Source organism: Dryobates pubescens, chromosome 30 (genome assembly GCF_014839835.1).
Source record: "Dryobates pubescens isolate bDryPub1 chromosome 30, bDryPub1.pri, whole genome shotgun sequence".
Classification (NCBI taxonomy): Eukaryota; Metazoa; Chordata; class Aves; order Piciformes; family Picidae; genus Dryobates; species Dryobates pubescens.
Window position 1 is genome coordinate 9074183 of NC_071641.1, and position 25261 is coordinate 9099443.

General features: G+C 58.5%; 2 protein-coding genes across 3 annotated transcripts in view; both read right to left on the reverse strand.

The window, feature by feature from the left end:
- Positions 1-599: 599 nt before the first annotated feature.
- LOC104300680 (acrosin) lies at positions 600-4590 on the reverse strand. Its single transcript, XM_054174732.1, has 5 exons — positions 4520-4590; positions 4022-4219; positions 3410-3681; positions 1781-1920; positions 600-980 (listed from the first exon to the last, which is right to left on the reverse strand). Exons 1-5 carry the CDS (start codon positions 4588-4590, stop codon positions 600-602), a joined length of 1062 nt encoding a protein of 353 aa, XP_054030707.1.
- Positions 4591-11593: 7003 nt separating this feature from the next.
- Positions 11594-25261, reverse strand: part of PRKG1 (protein kinase cGMP-dependent 1) — a 287512-nt gene continuing 273844 nt past the window's right edge. For both annotated transcript variants that reach the window (XM_054174681.1, XM_054174680.1), the window contains exons 13-18: positions 21049-21190; positions 19892-20055; positions 17797-17919; positions 16197-16259; positions 15059-15125; positions 11594-12179 (exon numbers count right to left, since the gene is read on the reverse strand). In XM_054174681.1, coding sequence (XP_054030656.1) covers positions 12081-12179; positions 15059-15125; positions 16197-16259; positions 17797-17919; positions 19892-20055; positions 21049-21190 — 658 coding nt within the window. In that variant the 3' untranslated portion in view covers positions 11594-12080. The remainder of the gene's footprint in view (positions 12180-15058; positions 15126-16196; positions 16260-17796; positions 17920-19891; positions 20056-21048; positions 21191-25261) is intronic.

Genomic DNA, 25261 nt, shown 5'->3' on the forward strand with positions numbered 1-25261 from the left:
GGGGCTCAGGGTGCAGAGGCTCAGGCTGCAGGGGCTCAGGCTGCAGAGGCCCAGGCTGCAGTGGCTCGGGCTGCAGTGGCTCAGGCTGCAGGGGCTCAGGCTGCAGGGGCTCAGGCTGCAGAGGCCCAGGCTGCAGTGGCTCAGGCTGCAGTGGCTCAGGCTGCAGTGGCTCAGGGTGCAGAGGCCCAGGCTGCAGTGGCTCAGGCTGCAGTGGCTCAGGCTGCAGTGGCTCAGGGTGCAGAGGCCCAGGCTGCAGGGGCTCAGGCTGCAGTGGCTCAGGCTGCAGGGGCTCAGATGCAGAGGCACCGCTGTGCCAGCTGGCCACAGCTGGCAGGGAACTGCTGGAAGTCCTGGCCCTGGGTGGGACACTGAGGTGGGCTGAGGCCTGGTGAGCTGGGAGAATGTGCCACTTTATTTCAAGCCCTAGGCCAAGGCAAGCATCGGGGTGCTCCTGGGCAGGACAGGGGCTGGCCACCGAGGCTGCCTTCGGGCCAGCAGGCATCGATGGCGGCACCACGTGGCGGTGGCACCGAGTGGGGGTGGCACCACGTGGCGGTGGCACCCTGCAGCCTGGGCTCCATCCTGTTCATCCCCCACGCTCAGGCCTTGCTGCCCCTTAGGTTCTGCAGCAGCTCCTGCAGCAGCTTGAAGAACTCCACCAGCTTCTTGCGTGGGAAGGGGCAGGACTCGGCCGAGCCTGGCTGCGTGGCTGCCTGCGGGGGGGTGGAGGAGGCTGCCTGCGGGGGGGTGGAGGAGGCTGCCTGGGGAGGGGTGGAGGAGGCTGCCTGGGGAGGGGTGGCAGCTGCTGCCCCTGGGGACAGGCCCATCCGCTCCAGGATCCAGTTGTAGAAGTGCTGTGTGGAGGTGTAGACGCCGGGCCGCCTGGCTCTGGCACAGCCTTTCCCCCAGCTGGTCAATCCCACCAGCCAGAAGTAAGGCCCATTCCTGTCCTGGCAGGCAAGAGGACCTCCACTGTCACCCTGCAGCAGAGGAGAGAGGATTAGGGTGGTGCTAGTGGCTTCTGTCAGCTCTGTGGCTGGCTCCTTGTCTCTCACAGCACCTGCCAGAGCTGTGTCATAGCATCGTGGAATGGGAGGGGCTGGAAGGGACCTCCAGAGATCACCCAGGCCAACCCCCTGCCAGGGCAGGGGCACCCAGGGCAGGGCACACAGAACACATCCAGGTGGGGCTGGAAAGTCTCCAGAGAAGGAGACTCCACAACCTCTCTGGGCAGCCTGCTCCAGGCTTCCAGCAGCCTCACACCAAACAACTTTCTCCTCCTGCTCACATCCAACCTCCTGCCTGCCACTCTGTGCCCCTTGGCCTGGCCCTGGGCACCACTCAGCAGAGCCTGGCCCCAGCCTCTTGCCCCCCACAGCTCCTTTAGCTCTTGCTGAGCATTGCTCAGCTGCCCTCTGGGGCTGCTCTTCTGCAGGCTCCACAGCCCCAGGGCTCTCAGCCTTTGCTGCTCCCAGAGCTGCTCCAGGCCCCTTGGAAGCTTTGCAGCCTCCCTTGAACTCTCTCCAGTCTATCCCTGTCCCTCTGGGGAGCCCAGAACTGGACAGAATCCTCCACCAGGGCAGAGCAGAACAAGAGGAGAACCTTCCTTGCCCTGCTGGCCACACTCTTCTGAACGCAGCCCAGGATACCCTTGGCCTCCTTGGCCACCAAGGCACATTGCTGTCCCATGGAGAGCTCATCGTCCACAGGGCTCTGCTCAGGTGCCTGAGCTCCTGTGCCAGGGCTGCCCATGGTGCTGTGCAGCCCCAGCTGCTCCTACCTGGCAGGTGTCGATGCCACCCTGTGGGTAGCCTGCACACAGGTTGTGCTCATGGATGGCCCCCGCGTACCACCGGCTGCTGTTGCACAGCTTGGTGTCAATGAGCTGCACCTTGGCCTCCTGCAGCACATCAGGTGGTCCTAGAGCTGTGAGCACAGAGAGGAACTGAGCCCCAGCAGCTGCTGCCCAGCTCTGCTTCCCTGCTGGGAGCCCCTTCCCACGGCCTTGGCAGCACCAGGGAGGTGGTGGAGTCGCCGTCCCTGGAGGTATTCAAGCGTGTGGCTGCGGTGCTGTGGTCATGGCACTTGGGTTGTGGTTGCACCTGATGCTCTTAAAGGTCTTTCCAACCTCAGTGTTTCTGTGATTTCCCCTCTGCCTGCTGTTGGGTAGGTGGCCTGGGCCCATCTCTCCAGAGGTGTCCCCATGTCCCTGCAGCCTGGCTCTGCCTTTCACCCCTGCTGTCAGAAGGCCTAACAGAGTCACAGAACCCCAGAGACATCCAGGGAGGCAAAGCCCCTCAGGGTCACCAACTCCAACCACTGACCCTACCCTGCAAGGGTCACCCCTAACCCACAGCCCCAAGCACCACAGCCAAAGCACCCTGAAACACCTCCAGGCTTGGGGACTCCACCACCTCCCTGGGCAGCCTCTGCCAGGCTCTGACCACTCTTGCTGGGAAAAGCCTTTGCCTGGTGCCCAGTCTGAGCCTGCCCTGCTGCAGCCTGAGGCCATTGCCTCTTGTTCATCACCTGTGAGAAGAGAGCAGCAGCAACCTCTCCACCACCTCCTCTCAGGGAGCTGCAGAGAGCAGGGAGCTCTCCCCTCAGCCTCCTCTTCCCCACACTAACCATCCCCAGCTCCTTCAGCCTCTCCTCAGCAGATTTCTGCTGCAGGCCCTTCCCAGCTTCCTTGCCCTGCTCTGCCCTGGCTCCAGCACCTCCACCTCTCTCTTGCCTTGAGGAGCCCAACTCTGGGCACAGCACTGGAGCTGTGGCCTCAGCAGTGCCCAGCACAGGGGGACAGTGCCCTGCCTGCTCCTGCTGGGCACAGCATTGCTGCTCCCAGCCAGGATGCCAGTGGCTTTCTTGGCCAGCCGGGCACACTGCTGGCTCCTGTTGATCAGCACCCCCAGGTCCCTTTCTGCCAGCAGCTTCCCAGCCACACTGCCCCAAGCCTGCAGCTCCCTAGGGGGATGTTGTGAGCCCAGCGCAGGACCTGGCCCTTGGCCCTGTTGGAGCTCATGCCTTGAACACTGCCCCGTGGACCCAATCTGGTAGTGTTGGATGATAGGTTGGACATGATGATCTCGAAGGTCTCTTCCAACCTGGTCTGGTCTATTCTATTCTATTCTATTCTATTCTATTCTATTCGATTCGATTCGATTCGATTCGATTCGATTCTATTTGATTCGATTCGATTCGATTCGATTCGATTCGATTCGATTCGATTCGATTCGATTCGATTCGATTCTATTCTATTCTATTCTATTCTATTCTATTCTATTCTATTCTATTCTACCCAAGTCCCTCTGCAGAGCCTCCCTGCCCTGTTGCAGACCAACCTCCACCTCCCTTGGTGCCGCCTGGCCCCCGCCTGCCCATCGTGCCCAGCACAGGAGGGGGCTGCGGCGCTCACCTCTGGCCGCGGTGGAGCCCCAGCCGCTGACGTAGCAGTCTCCGAGCGGGGGCAGGGGCTCGGAGGCCGGGGGCACGCAGGCCAGCTGGACGCGCTGCCCGCAGCGCAGGGGCCGGTCCAGCTGCAGCAGGGCGATGTCGTGGCTCTCGGTGACGCTGTCGTAGCTGCGGTGCAGCAGCAGCCGCCGCACCTGCCGCGTCTGCGTCTCGGGGCCGTGCTGGGACAGCTGCGTGACCCCCGCCACCACCCGCCACTGGCTGACGTGCCTGGCGGGAGAGGGGCCGAGGGGCTCAGGGGGCGGCGGCCGCAGCCCGGCGCTGCGCTGCCCGCCCGCCCGCGGCACAGCGCGGAGCGGGGCCGCCGCCGCCGCCGCCGCCCTGGGCGCGGGGAGCGCTGAGCCGGAGCCTGCTGGGAAGCCCTGGCACCAGCCCGGCCTTCTCCCGGGGCTAGGGAATGGTTGGACTTGGTGATGCTACAGGTCCTCTCCACGGGCTTGCGCTTCCCGAGCAGTCCCCGCCCCGGGGTTGGGGTAGGAGTGCTGGGGGCGCTGTGGACAGGGCAGCTGCCGGTGCTGCGGGGAGATGCTCGCACCCGGCTCCTCCTTACCTGCCTTTGACGAAGCAGTGAGCTGCTGTCAGCACCCACTGGGGAGTGATGAGGGACCCTCCGCAGATGTGCCCAGAGCCTGCTCCATGGGCATCCTGGAGGCTGACGATCCACGGCCAGGCCCCTGGCTGGGCATCGGTGCCACCCACCACGCGTGACTTGCCCCACGTGGCAGCCATGGGCCGGAGTCCACAGCCCCTGAAACCAGAACCCCCTGAGTGTCCTGCTGATCGCTAGGCAGGCTACAGGGCAGCCACCTGCCCTTCCCCACGCTGCCTGGCATGCACAGCAGAGCCAGGGCACACTGTGGGCACCCAAACCTGGCTTTGCTTTAGCCCACACAGACAAGGTGTGCCAGCAGCCTGGGTGCTGGCCAGGAGCTGAGGCTCCCACTTGGGGTTTTAGCTGCTGCAGTGTGGCCACAGGGGACAAGGGGCAGCCCCCAGTGAAGCCCATCAGGGCTTCCCAGGCTCCCTCTGAGAGCCAGGTCCCACTTACACACAGTTGCTCTGTGCACCATGGGCAGCCCAGCACAGGGCCAGCAGCAGAAGCAGATGGAGCAGGGTCATGGTTGCCATTTGGACGTGGACACAGCAAGGTCTGAGTTCTCCTGACCACCAGAGTCAGCACCTGACAAGGTGCCTGCAGGGCTTTGGTTGCCATGGTGCCCTCAGCACCATGACTGATGTCACAGAGTTGCTGGTTCTGGGTGCTGGGTCAAGGTTGAGAGAGACCTCTGGAGATCATGCAGCCCAACTCCCCCTGCTCCAGCAGGGCACCCCCAGCAGCTTGCCCAGCAGCACAGTGCCCAGGGGGGGTTGGAAGCTCTCCACACCAGCAGACTCCACAACCTCTCTGGGCAGCCTGCTCCAGGCCTCCAGCAGCCTCACACAAAACAACTTTCTCCTCCTGCTCACATCCAACCTCCTGCCTGCCACTCTGTGCCCCTTGGCCTGGCCCTGGGCACCACTCAGCAGAGCCTGGCCCCAGCCTCTTGCCCCCCACCTGTTGCTAGAGCTCCTCTCAGTTTGCAGGTGGGCTCTGAGCAGAGCAGAGCAGAGGGGCAGAATCCCCTCCCTGTGCTGCTGCTCTCCCTGCTCTGGCTGCAGCTCAGCACACAGCTGCCTGCAAGGCTCAAATCTCATAGCTCATTTGCCAGGCTGCTCAGGGTGAAGCTGGTGCTCAAATCATCTCTGAAGTATCACAGAGATTGGAAGGTACCTCCAGAGATCATCCAGTCCAACCCCTCTCCCTGAGCAGGGTCACTCAGGAACTCATCCAAGTGGAATCTCTACAGAGGAGACTCCACAACCTCTGTGGGCAGCCTGCTCCAGGGCTCCAGCACCCTCACACTAAAGTAGTTTCTCCTCCTGTTGAGGTGGAACCTCCTGGGTTGCAGCTTGTACCTGTTGTTCCTTGACCCATCACAGGGCACCACCAAAACGAGCCTTGCCCCCCACCTCTCAGGTGTTGATAGGCATTGATAATTTCCCCTCTCAGCCTTCTCTTCTCAAGACAGAGCAACTGTGGCCATTTGCCATTGCAGCCTACTGTGTCCAGTTCTGGGCCCCTCAGGTTAGGAAGGAGGTTGAGCTGCTGGAAGGTGTCCAGAGAAGGGCAACGAGGTTGGCGAGGGGCTCGGAACACAGCCCTGTGAGGAGAGGCTGAGGGAGCTGGGGTTGCTTAGCCTGGAGAAGAGGAGGCTCAGGGGAGACCTTCTTGCTCTCTCCAACTCCCTGCAGGGAGGTTGTAGACAGGTGGGGGTTGGGCTCTTCTCCCAGGCACCCAGCACCAGAACAAGAGGACACAGTCTCAAGCTGTGCCAGGGGAGGTTTAGGATGGAGGTTAGGAAGAAGTTCTACCCAGAGAGAGTGATTGCCCATGGGAATGTGCTGCCCAGGGAGGTGGTGGAGTCCCCATCCCTGGAGGTGTTCAGGAGGAGACTTGATGGGGTGCTTGGTGCCATGGGTTAGTTGTTTGGGTGGTGTTGGATGATAGGTTGGACTCAATGATCTCAGAGGTATTTTCCAATCTGGTCTATTCTATTCTATTCTATCCTATCCTATTCTATTCTACTGTACTCTATTCTATTTCTATTCTATTCTATTTCTATTCTATTCTACTCTACTCAACTCAATTTCTATTCTATTCTACTCTATTCTATTCTATTTCTATTCTATTCTATTCTATCCTATTCTATCCTATTCTATTCTATTCTACTCTAATTTCTATTCTACTCTACTCTATTTCTATTCTACTCTATTGCTATTCTATTCTATTTCTATTCTATTCTAATCTATTTTATTCTATTTCTATTCTATTCTACTCTATTCTATCCTATCCTATCCTATCCTATCCTATCCTATCCTATCCTATCCTATCCTATCCTATCCTATTCTATTCCATTTCTATTCTACTCTACTCAATTTCTATTCTATTCTACTCTATTCTATTTCTATTCTATTCTATTCTACTCTATTCTATCCTATCCTATTCTATTCTGTTCTACTCTAATTTCTATTCTACTCTATTCTATTTCTATTCTACTCTATTCTATTCTACTCTATTTCTATTCTATTCTATTCTACTCTACTCTATTCTATTCTATTTCTATTCTATTCTATTCTACTCTATTCTATCCTATCCTATTCTATTCTACTCTATTCTATTTCTATTCTATTCTACTCTATTTCTATTCTATTCTATTTCTATTCTATCCTATTCTATTTCTATTCTATCCTATTCTATTCTACTCCACTCTATTTCTATTCTATTCTATTCTAATTCTATTCTATTCTATTCCATTCCATTCCATTCCATTCCATTCCATTCCATTCCATTCCATTCCATTCTATTCTATCTGGATCCCCTAAGCACCCCAGACCTGCTTTTGTCTTCTCCCTGTGATCCGAAGCGCTGCCAGGGAGTGTCCGAGCAGGGCAGCTCTCCAGGCTGGGGCGCCTGGTGCCGGAGGGAAGGCGCCGACGCCGCGCTCAAAAGTAAGTGTTTTTATTTCAACTCTATAAAGTATACAACAGGCACTCGGCAAGTACAGCTGCAGGGAAAAGGGCAGAGCAAAAACCAAAGCAGTCAAAGTGTAGGAGAAACAGAGAGGGCTTCAACCTACACCCAAAGAGTGCCGCCGGCGGGTGGCCGGCCGCGCGGCCGGCCGCCGAAACCTCCTTCGGGTCAAGAGGAAAACCAGAATAGAAAACCAAGGGCTAGTGTAAAAACAGCAGAAAGTGGGACTGGGGATGAGAGGCAGCTCCCAGTTTAGTTTCCCCCCTTTGGCCAGTAAAGCCCTAAACCCACCCAAGCCTCGGCTTCATGGTTGGTTTATGCAGTCGAGGAGCTGCGGAGGATGAGGAGCTTCCAGCTTTCCGTCTCCATCAGACAGGGCGCGGAGGGAGAAGCTGGGCGTGGGCAGAAGCAGGGATCCTGACCTGCTGCGTGGTGCAAATGAGCTGGGGGGGGGGTCAGGGCCCCGGGGCCAGGTCACGCTGCTTGTGGTGTGCTTGGGTGGACTGTCCATACCCACGCTTCCTTAGCAGGGCTGAGGAGCAGAAGAGGAGGAGGAGGAGGAGGCTGGCGCCGGGACGGGCAGCGTGGAGGGGGTTCGGATCCGCACAGCCCTAAAGCGAAGCTCTAAACCCACCCAAGCCTCAGCTTTGTGGGTGGTTTACAGGGCTGAGGAGCTGTGGAGGACGAGGAGCTTCCAGCTTTCCCTCTTTGCTCCGTAGGACAACCATGGTGGATGCAGGGGGGTGGACACGAGCGTGGATCCTGTCTCGTTGAGTGGTGTAGGTGAGCTCTGGGTCAGGGTTTGGGGCCAGGTCGAGCTGCTTGTTGCTTGGTGGGGTGTTTTGTTCACATCAGAGAACCACAGACCGGCTTAGGCTGGAGCTCGGAGAGCATCGAATCCAACGCCCCCCCGCCACGGGCAGGGCCACCTCTCAGCTAGCCCAAGGCTTCTCAAGGCCCCATCCAACCTGGCCTTGAACATCTCCAGGGAGGGGGCATCCACAACCCACTCTTTTCTGATATGTGAGCAGAAGAGGAGGAGGAGAAGGAGGAGGAGAAGGAAGAGGAGGAGGCTGGCACTGGGACAGCACGCCAGGGCGTTGGGTCTGCGCAGCCGGGCAGGGAAAGAGGCACCAGCCGTGCAGGGCCGGGCTGGGATGTCAGAGCTGGGTGGGACCTGCAGGGCACACGTGTACATTTCACAGAAATGAGTCTGCATCTCCTCAGAGGATGCACAGCTCTGGGTACAGGCGACAGAAGTAAGGGCACCACGTCATCGGTTCTGCAGCTCCTCAAGAGGCAGGCGGGTTAAGAAAGGCTTCCAAAGGGCTGCAAACCGCAGCAAGCTCAGGAAGGAGGACAGCTCCAGGTGTGTCTGTCTCTGTCATGCAGCATAACACCAAGTCTGTTGTGTTGTGGTGTTGGTCTGGGGGTGGGGGTGGGTGGGGGGAGGTTTGATATCTAGGGGATGCCATGGGTTTAAGGCACTTGCACCAATGCCAGAGAGCTAGGTCGTGATCTAGAGCTATGGGGATGGGTGGACAGGACAGCTGACACAGAGTTCCATAATACTGACAATTATGACATTGATTCAAGTCTACCTTGACCTAAAAAAAACATTGCCAAGAAGAAGAATGGAGGAATAATGCCATGGAACACACACACACACACCCCCCACCCCAAACCACCCCCAGAGAAGGTTCTAGGCGTGCCACAAATGCCAACACGGAAAGACCTATTTACACGGAGACCCCCTCGTGGTCCTGCTGCTGAAGGAGGGTGTGCTGGGGGGAATGATGCAGCACTGCTGGCAAGCCAGGGCCTGGCCAAGTCGGAGCAACACCACCTTCAACTCACCAGCAGCTTGCAGCTGGTTCCCCCCCCCCCCCCCCAAAAAAAAACACTCACAGGCCCCAGAGAGCCAAACCAGAAAGGAGCCCAGGGAGGAAGGGCAGGAAGTGGGACACAGAGGCAGTCCGTGGTGCTGAATATAGATAGGGATATGGACAGCTAATGTAACTCAAATACAGATGCCTGTAAGGGAAGGAGGGTACCCTCCCCCTGTGCCAAGGAGGGTGGCTCCAGTGGGGAGGGTGATGGAGAGTTGAGCGAAAATCACCTGGTGTCTGGCGGAGCTGCAGGGGTTGCTCACCGTGCGTGGCATGGAGAGCCAGGGGAAGGACTCTTCCGCCCCTCTGAACGCCTTCAGAGTCACAGAGGGGCTGGAAGGGACCCCCCAGAGATCATCCAGCCCAACCTCCCTGCCAGAGCATGAGCACCCAGGGCAGGGCACGCAGGAATGCATCCCAACGGGGCTTGAAAGTCTCCAGAGAAGGAGGGAGGAGACTCCACAAGCTCTCTGGGCAGCCTCTGCAGGGCACCAGAACCCCCACACCGAGTTTCTCCTCACCTTCTCCCCTTAGCCCCCATAACCACTGTGATTCTGCTTCCTCCTGGCAGCCCCCTTCAGTGACAACTGCATCCCAGCTGCTCAGCACCATCCCTTTGGGACCAACTCCCCCCCTAGGTTTTGGTCCCAACCACGAAAGGTTTTCTCCTCCCATGTCACTGTACTGTTGAGGGGAGAAGAAGAGGCTGAGTAAAGAACCTGCCTTTGAGCCTGCCTGCTGAGATGGCCAGTGGTGAGCTGAGCCCTGGCACTGGCTTCCAGCCCCTTCCATCCCTCAGGAAAAAGCCTTGAGGAGCCAGCCTGTGTTTGCCCTACCCAGGCAGCTCCCCACACCAGCCTTTTCCTCGAGGAATGGACAGTGGAAACAACCTCAAGTGGCTCTGCCCACGGTGTTGCCTCACCCCTGGGGACATGAGGAAGGAAATTCAGCAGCCAGTGGCTGGTTTCAAAGGTGTGGGGATGAAGAAGTTCTGGCAAACAGCAGCCATCAGCAGTGCTGTCACAGGAAGAGAGAAAGAAACCTCTCTATCACATCACTTGCATTAGGAACAGGATGGGGTTCAACCTCAGGCAGCAGACTTTTCCTGGTCAAAGATGCATGCTCTGTGTACTTGCAGGCAAAGGCCATAGGATGGCTTCCCAGCCCAGGCTGATCCTTCACCTGCCAGTGCACACAGCAGCTCTTGGCTGCTCTGAGACCAAACGAGGCAGCAGGCTGCTTGTTCTTGTGGAGCCTGAAAGCTGAAGTTTCTTGTTGGTGTGATGGGAGAAACTCCTGGCCCCATGCAATAAAAGGGCACCCAGAGAAGGGATTGCTCTGGTAGGGCTGCAGAGACTGCACTCAGGCACAGGAAAAGCAGTGGGAGGGAGGAAGAAGTGCAGCTGTGATGATCTGGTTTGCCCAGGAGCTGACTCAGATCCAGCTCCCCCTGTGCCTTGCACACAGTCACTGGGTCACGGACACCTCCAGGAGCAGTTTGGCCACTTAACTCCACTGACTTTGATAGAGTCACAGAATGGGTTGGGTTGGAAGGGGCCTTGAAGACCAGCCAGTGCCAAGCCCCCTGCCATGGGCAGGGACACCTCCCACCAGCACAGGCTGCTCAGGGCCTCATCCAGCCTGGCCTGCAACACCTCCAGGCAGGAGGCAGCCACAGCCTCCCTGGGCAGCCTGTGCCAGGCTCTCCCCACCCTCACTGCCAACAATTTCTTCCTCCTCTCCACTCTCAATCTCTCCTCTCCCAGCTCAAAGCCATTGTCCCTGGGCCTGGCACTCCCAGCCCTTGTCCAAAGTCCCTCCCCAGCTCTCCTGGAGCCCCTTCAAAGTACTGCAAGGCTGCTCTGAGGTCTGCCTGGAGCCTTCTCTTCTCCAGGCTGAACAGCCCCAACTCTCCCAGCCTGGCCCCATAGGTACAGCTCCTCTGGAGCTCCTTACTCTAGCCTCAGGATTCCATTTTTAGGGTGCTGTTACACAGGGAGCCACCAGACTGGCCCAGAACCACCTTTTGTCTTCACTCACTTTGTGCTGAACATGGAAAGAGATGCACAGATGGAGACATCAAATCATCTAAGAAGGTGATGGAGAGTGATGCCTCCTGCTACATATGCCTGACCCAGTGGTGGAGTGGTGCTGTGCAGCCTGAGGAGGGGATGTCCATAGCACCTATACAGTACAGGATGAGTCTGAAGTTTGCCCTAGGGGTTCCAAAAGGTCAAAACTAAGCTTGGTTGCAGGCCTGACCAGCAAATAAAGAAGCCCAGTGGGGCTGCTGTGGCATTGGCCACAGGACCATCACTTGAGCACTGTTTGCTATGTGGAATGAGTTGATCTGATGATGTCTTTCTTCATGCAGTCATGGTTTTGTACCAAGGGAAAGGAGACAAAACAACCCCACCACCCCCCCCCAAAATGCCATGTTACATGGATGGCCTCTCAGCTGTTAGGAGAGAAGTGAGCCCACATCTACCTCAGCAGGACGGAGAGCAGTTGTGCTTTTGTGTGACCAGGCTAGAAGAGAACTCTCCCAAGCAAAGAGGGAAGGTGACATTCAGTCTTGCCACCAACACTGCTTGGAAAGGGGGGGGAAAAAAAGGACCAGCTTCGCTGCTGCTGTGCTGGCAGCTCTGAGCAGTACTGTTGTGGTCCTCCTTTACTCCTCCACTGGCCTCCAGCAGAAGATCTGTGGAGCTTGGAGGGTGGGAGTAGCCCAACCCCTGCACTGTCATCAGCTACAGCACTTCCTACATGACTCCTGATCCTACTCCACAGAGGCAGCAGCTGGCAGCTAGGATTAAGTGCTTCTTACATTAGAGGTTCTCTCTCCCCTCCCACGGCTCACAGCCTAGCAAGGCCATTGCAGTGACAGGAAACTGCTTTGCTTTCCTGGTGAAAGGCTTTGTGTCAGGACCACCACGTCCACTGCTAGCCCAGCTGGGAACAGAACAGAGGAAGAGCACTGTTGTCATCTCAGCAAGAAGTCCTAATGCCACTGGAGTTAACTGTAGCAGCATCGATCAAGGCATCGCGGTGACCCCAGCACGAACCCTCCCCGGCGCCGTCGGCTGGGCTGGCAGCCCTGTCCCAGGCAGCTGTCCTCAGCAAGGCAGAAGCAGGTAAAGAGAAAGACACTAGAAATCAATGTCCCATCCTGAGTTGTCGTCAGGGGGTGGCTCCTCACTGTCCTCCGGGAAGCTGTCGAAATTGCTTGTGTCTGTGGGAGATGCCACCTGCAGGAGAGAGAGGGGAGAGGCTCAGCGCAGGGAGCCTCTGCAGGCAGCTCTCCCGCACCCCCCCGGGCATACATCACAGCGGGGGGGGCTGGAAGAGACCTCTGGAGAGCATCCAAGCCAAGCCCCTCTGCCAGAGCAGGGGCACCTAAAGCAGACTGCACAGCAACACATCCAGACGGGCCTTGGAAGTCTCCAGAGGAGGCTCCACAACCTCTCTGGGCAGCCTGCTCCAGGCCTCCAGCAGCCTCACCCCAAACAACTTTCTCCTCCTGCTCACATCCAACCTCCTGCCTGCCACTCTGTGCCCCTTGGCCTGGCCCTGGGCACCACTCAGCAGAGCCTGGCCCCAGCCTCTTGCCCCCCACAGCTCCTTTAGCTCTTGCTGAGCATTGCTCAGCTGCCCTCTGGGGCTGCTCTCCTGCAGGCTCTCAGCCCCAGGGCTCTCAGCCTTTGCTGCTCCCAGAGCTGCTCCAGGCCCCTCAGCAGCTTTGCAGCCTGCCCTGGACTCCCTCCAGCACTTCCCTGCCTCTGGAGCTGGGGAGCCCAGAACTGGGCACAGGACTCCAGATGTGGCCTGACTCATTCAAGAACATTTGTTGCTAACTGCAGGCAATAAAAGTTTTCAGTCCACAACTTCTTGTGGAATGCCAAGAGACCTTCCCACAGCTCCCCTGCTCTGGTGGTCCAGGCCCCCAGGCTCTCAAGCTCTGGAGGCTCTTTAGCTCAGCCACCCACTGGTACAGGAGTCACAGCCCCCTGCAGCCAGCAGGGACAGCCCCAAGCAGAGCAGGCTGCTCACAGCCCCAACCAACCTGAGCTGCACTGCTGCCAGCCATGGGGCAGCTCCCAGCTCTCTGGGCAGCCTGGGCCAGGCTCTCCCCACCCTCAGCACCAACCATTTCTCCTTCTCTCCACTCTCAAGCTCCCTCTTGCAGCCCAAACCATCCCCCCTTGGCCTGGCCCAAGAGGCCCTGCTCAGAAGTCTGTCCCCAGCTTTCTGCTGGGCCCTTGGAGCCCTGCAAGGCCAGCAGGAGGTCTGCCTGGAGCCTTCTCCCCTGCAGGCTGCCCAAGGCCAACTCTCCCAGCCTGGCCTCCCAGCAGAGGGCTTCCAGCCCTGCCAGCACTGCTGTGGCCTCCTCTGGCCCTGCTCCAGCAGGTCCCTCCCTACCCTGGGTAAAAGCAGCTCTGGAAATGCTCTTGGTGAAGCCCAAATCCACCAAAGCCCCTTGGAGAGAGAGTGGACATGTTCAGGCTGCACTGACACCCTGCAGGAGTTGACACTGGATGGGAAGGAGGAAATCTGGACTTCATTGCCTTGAAGTGTGGTGAGCAGTGCTGCTGACACATTGACAGTCACTCAAATCACCTTATCAGAAGCCAAAGGTCTGGCTGGAGGGAAGGGTTGGATGTGCTTTGGACACCCTGCCTTCAGCGCTGCCACCACCCTGCTCTCTTCCACCCTCTGCCAGCAACCCCTGCAGACCCCTGGGGCTGCAAAGCCCTCCTGCTCTCCCACAGCAGCTGAGAAAGCTTCTGGGGTGTCCAACTGAGCCCTTGAGCCCTGCCTGCTGCTGCAGGAGCTGCAGGACCCCGGCTGGATGGAGCAAGGGGGTGCTGCTGCTGCCATGAGCCGGGTGATCCTGGTGGGGGGAGGCAGGGCGAGGCAGGGATTAAGCTGAGACAGGGAGGGAAGGGCTGCAGGACAGAAGGGGCCAAGGTAATTTCGATCAGCTAATCCTGTTTGGTTTCCCTCTGCAGAGGGCTTTGTAGGGACAGAGCTCACAAAGACATCAAAGGAGGAGCTGGGCTCCAAAGGAGGCTGAGTGGAGCTGTCCCCAGCTCTGCTCCCGGTTAAACACAAACCAGGGGCTTCCCATGGCCCGCAGGGGTGGGGGGAGGGGAGGGGGACAGTGACAACACTGAAGGGGAAACAGAGGGAAAGGTTCCTGCAGAAGAAAGGGGAGATGGCAGGCAAATCACACTTGCCTTGCCAAAAGAAGTAAGAAGAAAGGAGAAAGAAAGAGGAAACATCTGAGGGGAGAGGGTGAAAGTGGCAGCTCCCTGCTGGCATGTGAAAAGTGGGTGAAGAAACAAGGTGAGGGAGAGAAGAATGGGTAGCAGTGAGTGATCCTGCCTGGATCTCCTGCTCTGAAGGGCCTTTCACCACAGCAGAACTGAACCACAGCATCAGGGGGCCCCAGGAAGGGACCTCTGGGCATCCCCCAGCCCCAGCCCCTGCTCCAGCAGGGCACCCCCAGCAGCTTGCCCAGCAGCACAGTGCCCAGGGTGGGTTGGAAGCTCTCCACACCAGCAGACTCCACAACCTCTCTGGGCAGCCTGCTCCAGGCCTCCAGCAGCCTCACACCAAACAACTTTCTCCTCCTGCTCACATCCAACCTCCTGCCTGCCACTCTGTGCCCCTTGGCCTGGCCCTGGGCACCACTCAGCAGAGCCTGGCCCCAGCCTCTTGCCCCCCACAGCTCCTTTAGCTCTTGCTGAGCATTGCTCAGCTGCCCTCTGGGGCTGCTCTCCTGCAGGCTCTCAGCCCCAGGGCTCTCAGCCTTTGCTGCTCCCAGAGCTGCTCCAGGCCCCTCAGCAGCTTTGCAGCCTGCCCTGGGCTCTCTCCAGCACTTCCCTGCCTCTGGAACTGGGGAGCCCAGCACTGGGCACAGCACTGTGACTCACTGGTTATGCCCCCCCCAGAGCCCCTTCTCCTGGCACAGGCTGCCCACACACTCACTATGGCCTCTAATGTGAGTTTTTCCAAGCACCCTCAGAAGAAACAAAGCTCAGTGTCCCCACTGGCCTCCAGTGTGCTAGTGTCTGGAGCTCACAGTCAGCCCCTGGCCAGGGAGGAGCAGATCAGAGGGACTTACACTCGGTATGATGGGAGGTGTCAGTGTCCCTTTGCGTAACCCTTCCCAGTTAAAGCCTTCAAACCATCTGGAAGGGAAGGAAGAGAGACAGTTAGACACAGAGTAGGAGTCCTTCACTCAGGGGGCTTCTGCTCCTGCAGCCAGCTCTCCCACCAGCCCTCAGGAGGCCTCCTGCCCCCCTCAGGATCTGTGTGTTTGGGACTGTAGCAGCAGGTGGAGGTACCAGCACCAGCACCAATGTTGGCAGCTCCCAGGGACACCTTTCCTGGCTGCAGGTATCCTGGCAGCTGCCCTTTGCTTTCTAGAGGCTCAGTCCTTCCCATCTGAGACCCTCTAAGCCCTTTCCTCCTGGGAGAGGGGGAGCTAAGGGATGCCCTCCTCCTAGTTTGAGGTGATCAAACTACAGCAGCTGAGGTAGGTGGACGAGCTCTGAACTGAACCTTCAGCCCATGCACTCAAAATGTCCATCCAGCCCCTTCCTGCTGCTTTAGAGATGGGAGCATGGATGGAGGAGAGAGGGTTAGGGCTCCTGCTGTGGGCCTCCAACTTTTCCTTGTCCCCCTCCAGCAGCAGGAAAACTTGGGAGACATCAGTGAAACATCATCAGGGCAAGAGGGAGGATGGGCTGACCTGAGGGGAGAGCAGTGTGCTGGGCAGGGAGATGGAGGAGCAGTGTGCTGGGGGAGGGAGATGGAGGAGCAGTGTGCTGGGGGAGGGAGATGGAGGAGCAGTGTGCTGGGGGAGGGAGATGGAGGAGCAGTGTGCTGGGGAAGGGAGATGGAGGAGCAGTGTGCTGGGGGAGGGAGATGGAGGAGCAGTGTGCTGGGGCAGGGAGATGGAGGAGCAGTGTGCTGGGGGAGGGAGATGGAGGAGCAGTGTGCTGGGGCAGGGAGATGGAGGAGCAGTGTGCTGGGGCAGGGAGATGGAGGAGCAGTGTGCTGGGGAGGGAGATGGAGGAGCAGTGTGCTGGGGCAGGGAGATGGAGGAGCAGTGTGCTGGGGGAGGGAGAGGGAGGAGCAGTGTGCTGGGGCAGGGAGATGGAGGAGCAGTGTGCTGGGGCAGGGAGAGGGAGGAGCAGTGTGCTGGGGGAGGGAGATAGAGGAGCAGCTTGCAGCTGGCTGGTGGAGCAGACACTTACTTGTGCTTCTGGATGTCCTTCACTCCATTTTTCAAGTTCCCTAATCTTTCTGATGGATTGTCCCTACAAAAAGGAGGGGCAAGGTGGTTACTGTCTTGGTCCTGCTGAGCAGCTGATTCCACAGTGTCACAGCCTCACAGTATCACCAATGTTGGAAGAGACCTTGAGCATCATCGAGTCCAACCTGGCACCACAGACCTCATGGCCAGACCATGGCACCAAGTGCCACATCCAATCCCCTCTTGAACACCTCCAGGGATGGGGACTCCACCACCTCCCTGGGCAGCACATCCCAATGGCTAACAACTCTCTTTGGGAAGAACTTTCTCCTCACCTCCAGCCTAAACCTCCCCTGGCACAGCTTGAGACTGTGTCCTCTTGTTCTGCTGCTGCTTGCCTGGGAGAAGAGACCAACCCCTTCCTGGCTACAGCCACCTTTAAGGTAGTTGTAGAGGGCAATGAGGTCTCCACTGAGCCTCCTCTTCTCCAGGCTAAGCAACCCCAGCTCCCTCAGCCTCTCCTCACAGAGCTGTGCTCAAGGCCTCTCCCCAGCCTTGTTGCCCTTCTCTGGACACCTTCAAGTCTCTCAATGTCCTTCTTAAACTGAGGGGCCCAGAACTGGACACAGGACTCAAGGTGTGGCCTAACCAATGCAGAGTCCAGGGGCACAATGACCTCCCTGCTCCTGCTGGCCACACTCTTCCTGATGCAGGCCAGGATGCCCTTGACCTTCTTGGCCACCTGGACACACTGCTGGCTCATGTTCAGGCAGCTGTCAATCAGCACCCCCAGGTCCCTCTCTGTCTGGCAGCTCTCAGCCACTCTGACCCCAGCCTGTAGCTCTGCCTGGGGTTGCTGTGGCCAAAGTGCAGCCCCTGGCACTGGGACTTGTTGAATGCCATCCTGTTGGCCTCTGCCCATCTGTCCAGTGGGTCGAGGTCCCTCTGCAGAGCCCTTCTGGCCTCTAACTGACCAACATCTGCCCCCAGCTTGGTGTCAGCTGCAAACTTGCTGATGACTGACTCAATGCCCTCATCCAGATCATCAATGAAGATGTTCAAGAGGCTGGGGCCCAGCACTGATCCCTGGGGCACACCACTGGTGCCTGGCTGCCAGCTGGCTGTGGCACCATTCACCACCACTCCCTGGGCTCAGCCTCCAGCCAGTTCCTAACCCAGCTCAGAGAGCTGCTGTCCAAGCCAGGGGCTGACAGCTTGGCCAGGAGTTTGCTGTGGGGGACAGTGTCAAAGGCCTTGCTGCAGTCCAGGCAGCACCCTGGGATGGATCCCATCCGGCCCCATGGACTTGTGGGGATCCAAGTGGCTCAGCAGGTCCCCAACTAATTCCTCATGGATTCCCAGGGCATTACACTGCTCCCTGACCCCATCACCCAGCTCAGGAGGCCACTTGTCCTGAACTCCTCCTGCCTTGCTGTTAAAACATTGAGGCAAAGAAGGTGTTCAGGACCTCAGCCTTTTCCTCCTCTTCAGTCACAGTGTTCCACAGCATCACAGAAGTGTTTTGGCTGGAAGAGACCTTGAGGAGCAGGGAGGCCCAGCCTCCTCTGCCAAGTGAGACCCAGGCTGCCCTCTGCACTCACCTGCATAGTTTTTTAATTAGATTAGCAGCATTTTTGGCAATCTTCTTTGGAAATTCAATCATGTCTATTCCCCTCAAGATGATGTTGTAGGTCTTCATGGGGTCTGGGCCTGAGAAAGGGGGGCTTTGGGGAGGGGGGGGCAGGGAAAAGGCAGGAGATTAAAAGCTTTGTCTTGGCAAACAGCATTAACAGAAAACCCCAGAGCAGAACTGAGATGGGAGAGGCACAACCAGCAATGCTCTGCCTCCTCTGATCACAGAACACATCCAGGGGGGAAACAAACCCCAAGCTGGGCCAGTCCGACCCCTGACGTGGCAATGCCACCCCGTGACCCTAAGCACCAGCTCCACCCCCAGGGATGGTGCCTCCAGCACTGCCCTGGGCACAGCATTCTGATGTCTGAGAGCCCTTCCAGGGCAGAAACGTTTCCTGAGCACCCCCTGGGGCAGCTTGGAGCCATTGCCTCTGCTCCTGTCCCTTGCCCACCAAGGAGCAGAGGCTGTCCCCTTCTCAGTGCAAGCAGGGAGCTGCAGAGAGCAAGGAGGTCTCCCTCAGCCTCCTCTTCTCCAGCCTGAACACCCCCAGCTCCCTCAGCCCCTCCTCTAGCCCAGGGGCTCCAGGCTCTTCTCCAGCCTCACCACCTTTCTCTGAGGAGGCTCCATCCCCTCAATGTCCTTCCTGGAGCAAGGGGCCCAGAGCTGAACACAACACTCAAGCTCAGCCAGCTCTCAGCCAAGGCCCTCTGAGAACTGTCTGGGCTTCAGGGAGGTGCCAAAGAGCCAAGTGTCCCAGAGCAGCACATGGTGAGCCTCTTCTGTCCACACCACGTCCCAGCAGCCTGAGGAGCAAGGCTTTGGGTGGCACAGCCCTGTGTGCTGTTGGCACAGGCCCTCAGTGGAGAGTAAGCAGGCTTCTCTTGCTTTGACACCACAAGGGCTCTGGCCTCTGGGCCCCTTCAGCCCTAAAGGATGAGAAGGTTGAGGTGATGACTCCTCCAGCTCCTGTGTCCTTGGAATGAGGTGAGGGAGTGCCAGGAAGCCACTGCTGCCAACAGCAGCAGTGATAGATCCATCCAAAACTAAACAAGGGAAGGGGTGGATAGGGGACTCCAAGTCTTCACAGTGTCAGTTCCACCTCCTCCTTCTCTGCCCATCACTGCACCTCCCCACCCCAAGTTTGATTCCAGACCCTTTCCTTTTCCCCACCATCTTCAGCTCATTCAGGGCCAGGAACTTTTGGTGCCATTTCACAGTGCACTGAGCTGGAAGGGCCTCTTGGCCACCCTCCTGCAGGCAGCAGGGCCAGCTCCAGCCAGAGCAGGCTGCCCAGGGACACAGCCAGGCTGAGCTTCAAGGGCTCCAGGCATGGAGCCTCCAGCACCTCCCTGGGCAGCCTGTGCCAGTGTCTCCCCAGCCTCCCTGTGCAGAGCTTCCTCCTGATGGCCAACCTGGCTCTGCCCTGCTCCACTTCCAAACCATTGCCCCTGGTCCCATCCCCACAGTCCCTTCTGAGCAGTCCCTCCCCAGCCTGCCTGGGGCTGCCCTGCAGATACTGAACTGCAGCTTCCCTCAGCAAAGGCTGTGTTGAGGATCACTGAATCATGGAATCATTCAGCTTGGAAGAGTACTTTAAAAACAAATCTAACCCATGGCCCTCTGCCTGCCTGGAGGTGCCCTGCAGATACTGAACTCCAGCTCTGAGGTCTCTTGGAGCCTTCTCTTCTCCAGGCTGCACAGCCCCAACTCTCCCAGCCTGGCCCCACAGGGGAGCTTCTGCAGCCACTGAGCATCTCTGTGGCCTCCTGCAGACCTGCTCCAGCAGCCCCACGTGCTTCTTGTGCTGGATGTCCCAGAGCTGGCCCCAGCACCCCAAAACCCACTCCTCAAGAGCTTGCTCACATCCTGGCCTCCCAGAGGCCCACATGGCAGCTGTGATCTCAAGTGGCACAGGCTCATGCCTGGCTTCATTAGCAGAGGGCTGAGCTGCTGCAGCAGCAGCCACCAGCCCTGGACCCTTCCCAGCTCCTAATCAGGGTGACAACAGCAGAAAGAGGGGGATCTCCTCTCAGCAGCTGTGACAGCCCTGATGCCCATACCTGCCAGTCAGCAGCTCATACATTAGGATTCCCAGTGACCAGTAGTCTGCTGAAATCTCATGCCCTTTGTTCAGGATGATCTCAGGGGCCACATACTCGGGGGTCCCACAAAAAGTCCATGTTTTCTTTCCAAATCCTATTTTCTTTGCAAAGCCAAAATCGACCTGTGGAAAGGAGCAGAGGGGAGCATCCAGGGCAGAGCAGGAGAGGGAATGGCAGCCCTAGGCTCAGCCCCCTTGAAGTGAAGCAAAGCAGAAAGGAGGGAATGCTCTCAGCAAAGCATCCTGACTCGCAGGGGCAGGCTCTGCTTGTAGGTTTGGAGCCTCTGCACTTCCCCCACAGGGTGAGGAGCAGGTCCCAGTCCTGTTAAACACCTTCAGCAGGGGCCTGAACCATGGCACAGCGCTGGCAGCAAGAGGCTGACAGCCTTCAGGCTGTGCTGCCAGCCAGCCAGCCCTTCATTCCTCACCCAGTGGCCCCCAAAGTGGGGGAAGAACAGGGCAGGTGTGGAGAGAGCAGTGCAGGGTGGCTGCCTCAGCTTCAGCAAGGCTTTGGACCATGCATCCCACAACATCCCTGTAGGCAAGCTTTGGAGGAGTGGATCACATGAGTGGACAGTGAGGTGGGTGAGGACTGGCTGAAGGCCATCTCTCAGTGGGGCAGAGCCTACTTGAAGGCCTGTAGCTTGTGGGGTGCCCCAGGGCTCAGGACTGAACCCAGTCTTGTTCAGCCTGGATGAAGGGACAGAGTGGAGCCTCCCCCAGCTCCCTGCTGCCAGCCTTCAGGCTGTGCTGCCATCCAGCCAGACCTGGGCAGGCTGCAGGGCTGGGCAGAGGGAACCTCCTGGAGGTCACCCAGGGCAAGGGTAGGGTCCTGCCCCTGGGGAGGAAGAACCTCCTGCAGCAGGACAGGGGAGGGGAGACCTGCTGGGAAGCAGCTCCAGGGAGCAGCACCTGGGGAGTGCTGGGGGCCAACAAGTTGCCCATGAGCCAGCAAGGTGCCCTGGTGGCCAGGAAGCCAATGGAGTGCTGGGTTGTGGCCACCAGGTTGAGAGGAGTTCTCCTCCCCCTCCACTGTGGAGCTGAGGCCACACGTGGCTGACCCTCTGCTCTTCTCCCAGCAGTGAGGAGGCCAAGGCAGCTGCTGCAGGCACTCACCAGCTTGGCATAACCTCTGTGATCCAGAATGAGGTTTTCTGGCTTGAGGTCCCTGTAGATGATGCCTTTGGAGTGCAGGTAGGCGAAGGCTTCCACCACGCACGCCGTGTAGAACCTGGTGGTCGAGTCCTCGAAGGAGCCTCTGCCCAGGGGAGGGAATGCCAGAGAGAAGCAGGTGAGCCAGGGGGGCACTTCAGTGCCACCTGACCCCAGAAACTCTGCCTTCAGCTCACACCCCCCCAGCAGACCTCTGCTTTCACAGTCTCACAGTATAACTAAGGTTGGAAGAGACCCCAAGGATCATTGAGTCCAACCTGTCTCCACAGACCTCATGGCCAGACCATGGCACCAAGTGCCACATCCAGTCCCCTCTTGAACACCTCCAGGGATGGGGACTCCACCACCTCCCTGGGCAGCACATCCCAATGGCTAACAACTCTCTCTGGGAAGAACTTTCTCCTCACCTCCAGCCTAAACCTCCCCTGGCACAGCTTGAGACTGTGTCCTCTTGTTCTGGTGCTGCTTGCCTGAGAGAAGAGACCAACCCCCACCTGGCTACAACCACCTTTCAGGTAGCTGGAGAGAGCAATGAGGTCTCCCCTGAGCCTCCTCTTCTCCAGGCTAAGCAACCCCAGTTCCCTCAGCCTCTCCTCACAGGGCTGTGCTCAAGGCCTCTCCCCAGCCTTGTTGCCCTTCTCTGGACACCTTCAAGTCTCTCAATGTCCTTCTTAAACTGAGGGGCCCAGAACTGGACACAGGACTCAAGGTGTGGCCTAACCAATGCAGAGTCCAGGGGCACAATGACCTCCCTGCTTCTGCTGGCCACACTCTTCCTGATGCAGGCCAGGATGCCCTTGGCCCACTTGGCCCCCTGGGCACACTGCTGGCTCATGTTTAGGCAGCTGTCAATCAGCACCCCCAGGTCCCTCTCTGTTTGGCAGCTCTCAGCCACTCTGTCCCCAGCCTGTAGCTCTGCCTGGGGTTGCTGTGGCCAAAGTGCAGCCCCTGGCACTGGGACTTGTTGAATGCCATCCTGTTGGCCTCTGCCCATCTGTCCAGTGGGTCGAGGTCCCTCTGCAGAGCCCTTCTGGCCTCTAACTGACCAACATCTGCTCCCAGCTTGGTGTCAGCTGCCAATTTTCTGCTGATGGACTCAATGCCCTCATCCAGATCATCAATGAAGATGTTAAAGAGCACAGGGCCCAGCACTGATCCCTGTGGCACACCACTGGTGCCTGGCTGCCAGCTGGCTGTGGCACCATTCACCACCACTCTCTGGGCTCAGGCTCCAGCCAAAATGTTCTGATTTGATTCAGGTGAAAGTGGGTAGGGTTTGGGCTGCCAAAGTTAGCCAACAGCCAGGGCGAGGGTTTGCTTTCTCTCAGCATCTGCCACTCCTGGCTGCTAAAGCTGCTGGGAGCTGTGGGGGCCAAGAGCTAACAGAATCACAGCACCTTAGAAATGCCTCAGGTGCTCCACTGCTCTTCTGTGAGGATGTCTCTGCCTTACAACTCGTTTCCTTCCCAGCATCTCATAGAGTCAGAATTGGTTTGGCTTAGAAGAGGCCTCCAAGCTCCTCCAGGCCAGCACCAACCCAACCCCACCATGGCCACCCAGCCATGGCCCCAATGCCATGGCCACAGCTTGCTGCAACACCTCCAGGCTTGGGGACTCCACCACCTCCCTGGGAAGCCTCTGCCAGGCCCTGACCACTCTGGCACCAAACAAATTGTTCCTCAGCTCCAGCCTAAGCCTCCCCTGGCACAACTTCAGGCCAGTTCCTCTCCTCCTGTCCCTTGTTCCTGGGAGCAGAGCTCAACCCCCAGCTGGCTGCAGCCTCCTCTCAGCAGCTGCAGAGAGCAAGGAGGTCTCCCTCAGCCTCCTCTGCTCCACACTCCACACCCCCAGCTCCCTCAGCTGCTCCTCCCCAGCCCTCTGCTCCAGACCCTTCCCCAGCTCTCTTGCCCTTCTCTGGCCCTGCTCCAGCCCTCAAGCTCCTTCTGGCAGGGAGGGCCCAGAGCTGAAGGCAGCCCTCGAGCTGTGGCCTCCCCAGTGCCCAGCCCAGGGCACAAGCCCTGCCCTGCTCCTGCTGCCCACACCATTGCTGCTGCAGGCCAGGCTGCTGCTGCCCTTCTTGCCCCCCTGGCCACTGCTGGCTCCTCTCCAGCTGCTGCCACCCAGCACCCCCAGGGCCTTTCCTGCTGGTCACTTTCCAGCCCCTCTGCCCCAAGCCTGTCACAACACCATTGCTGCTCCATGCCTGGGGCAGAGGGGCTGGAAACTGCCCAGCAGAGAAGGCCCTGGGGGTGCAGGAGAAATCCAGGGGTGGCCCTTGAGGGATTTGGTGTAAATTCAGCACAAGCTGAACTTCTGGATTTCAGATCTGCTTGCAGAAGCAGACTGGGAGGTGGTAGAAGCTGGTTGGCTCAGGAGCTAGGTGGCAGCAGAGCCACAAGGGAGAACTGAAGATGGAATAACCAGGCCCTGGCAGAGGTGAGCAGAAATCTATCCCAGCACCTGCACACTTTGCCAGGTCCTGGTCTTCAGGGTGCAGGGACAGGACACATCTAGGAAAGGGGAGCAAAAGGTGCAGGGTCTAGAGAGCAGGGCTGGGGAGGAGCAGCTGAGGGAGCTGGGGGTGTGGAGTGTGGAGCAGAGGAGGCTGAGGGAGACCTCCTTGCTCTCTGCAGCTGCTGAGAGGAGGCTGCAGCCAGCTGGGGGTTGGGCTCTGCTGCCCAGTGAGAGGGACATGGCCTCAAGTTGCCCCAGGGGAGGGTTAGGCTGGAGATGTGAAAGTATTTCTTCACTGCAAGGCTTGTCAGCCCCTGCCCCAAGCTGCCCAGGGCAGTGGTGGAGTCCCCCTCCCTGGCAGGACCTGAAAGCTGTGCAGCTGTGGTGCTGAGGGCCGTGGTGGTGACCAGGCTGGTGACCATGGGTTGGTCTGCATGGTCTGAAACAACCCCATGCCTGCAGGAGCTACACAACCTGCATAACAGGGAATTAGAAACTAACTGAACCTTTCCCTTCTGATCAGCCTTTCCAGAGCTGGTCTTTCACTCTCCAAGTGCAGTCCAGCTGTGTGGGAGCTGCAAGCCCAGGGCACAGCTAAGGTGACTCACCACACCTCTCCCTGGCCTGCAGGTGCAGCACATGCAGGTCCCACCTGCACCCCCAGACAAACCCAGAGGCTACCCAGGTCAGAGCCTCCCACCAGGGCAGGAAAGGCCAGCAGCACCTCAGCTGTGCCCTCAGGGTGGCCAGGCCATCAACACCCTTGCTGCACTGCTTGTCCTCATGGCAGTTCTGCTCTGTACTGCTGGCAGGCTGAGCTCCTGGCTCTTGCCACCTTTGGAGAGTGAGTGAATCCCAGAATGGGTTGGGTGGGAAGGGACCTTCAAGGCTATCCAGCTCCAGCCCCCTGCCATGGGCAGGGACACCTCCCACCAGCACAGGCTGCTCAGGGCCTCATCCAGCCTGGCCTCCAACACCTCCAGGCAGGAGGCAGCCACAGCCTCCCTGGGCAGCCTCTGCCAGGCTCTCCCCACCCTCACTGCCAACAATTTCTTCCTCCTCTCCACTCTCAATCTCTCCTCTCCCAGCTCAAAGCCATTGTCCCTGGGCCTGGCACTCCCAGCCCTTGTCCACAGTCCCTCCCCAGCTCTCCTGGAGCCCTTCAGGTACTGCAAGGCTGCTCTGAGGTCTCCTCCTGGGGCTTCCTCTCCTCCAGGCTGAACAGCCCCAGCTCTTGCTGACACACAGCTGACTGTGTCACACACATTAGTGTCAAGGGCCATTGCTTCTCTCATCTCCTCCTGGCTACTGGTGGCTGTTACAAAGCTGAGCTGGAAGCAGCAGGTCTTTGTCTGGGGTGGGAAATGGTCATTTTCCAGGTGGTGTGGAAGAAACCTGCCGTTTTGAACCTGGAAAATAACCTTCCCATGGATTTTACTCACAGCTGTGACTCTCTCTACTGCCACCATGAGCCTCAGAGACTTGGTTGTAGGTCCAGAGTTGAGAATGTCAGAAAGTTCCCCACTAGGATGTCCCTGTCATGGAATCCCCAAGTGCTTTGGGTTGGAAGGGACCTTGAAAGCTCACCCAGCCCAGCCCCCTGCAGCCAGCAGGGACAGCCCCAAGCAGAGCCCCAACCAGCCTGAGCTGCACTGCTGCCAGCCATGGGGCAGCTCCCAGCTCTCTGGGCAGCCTGGGCCAG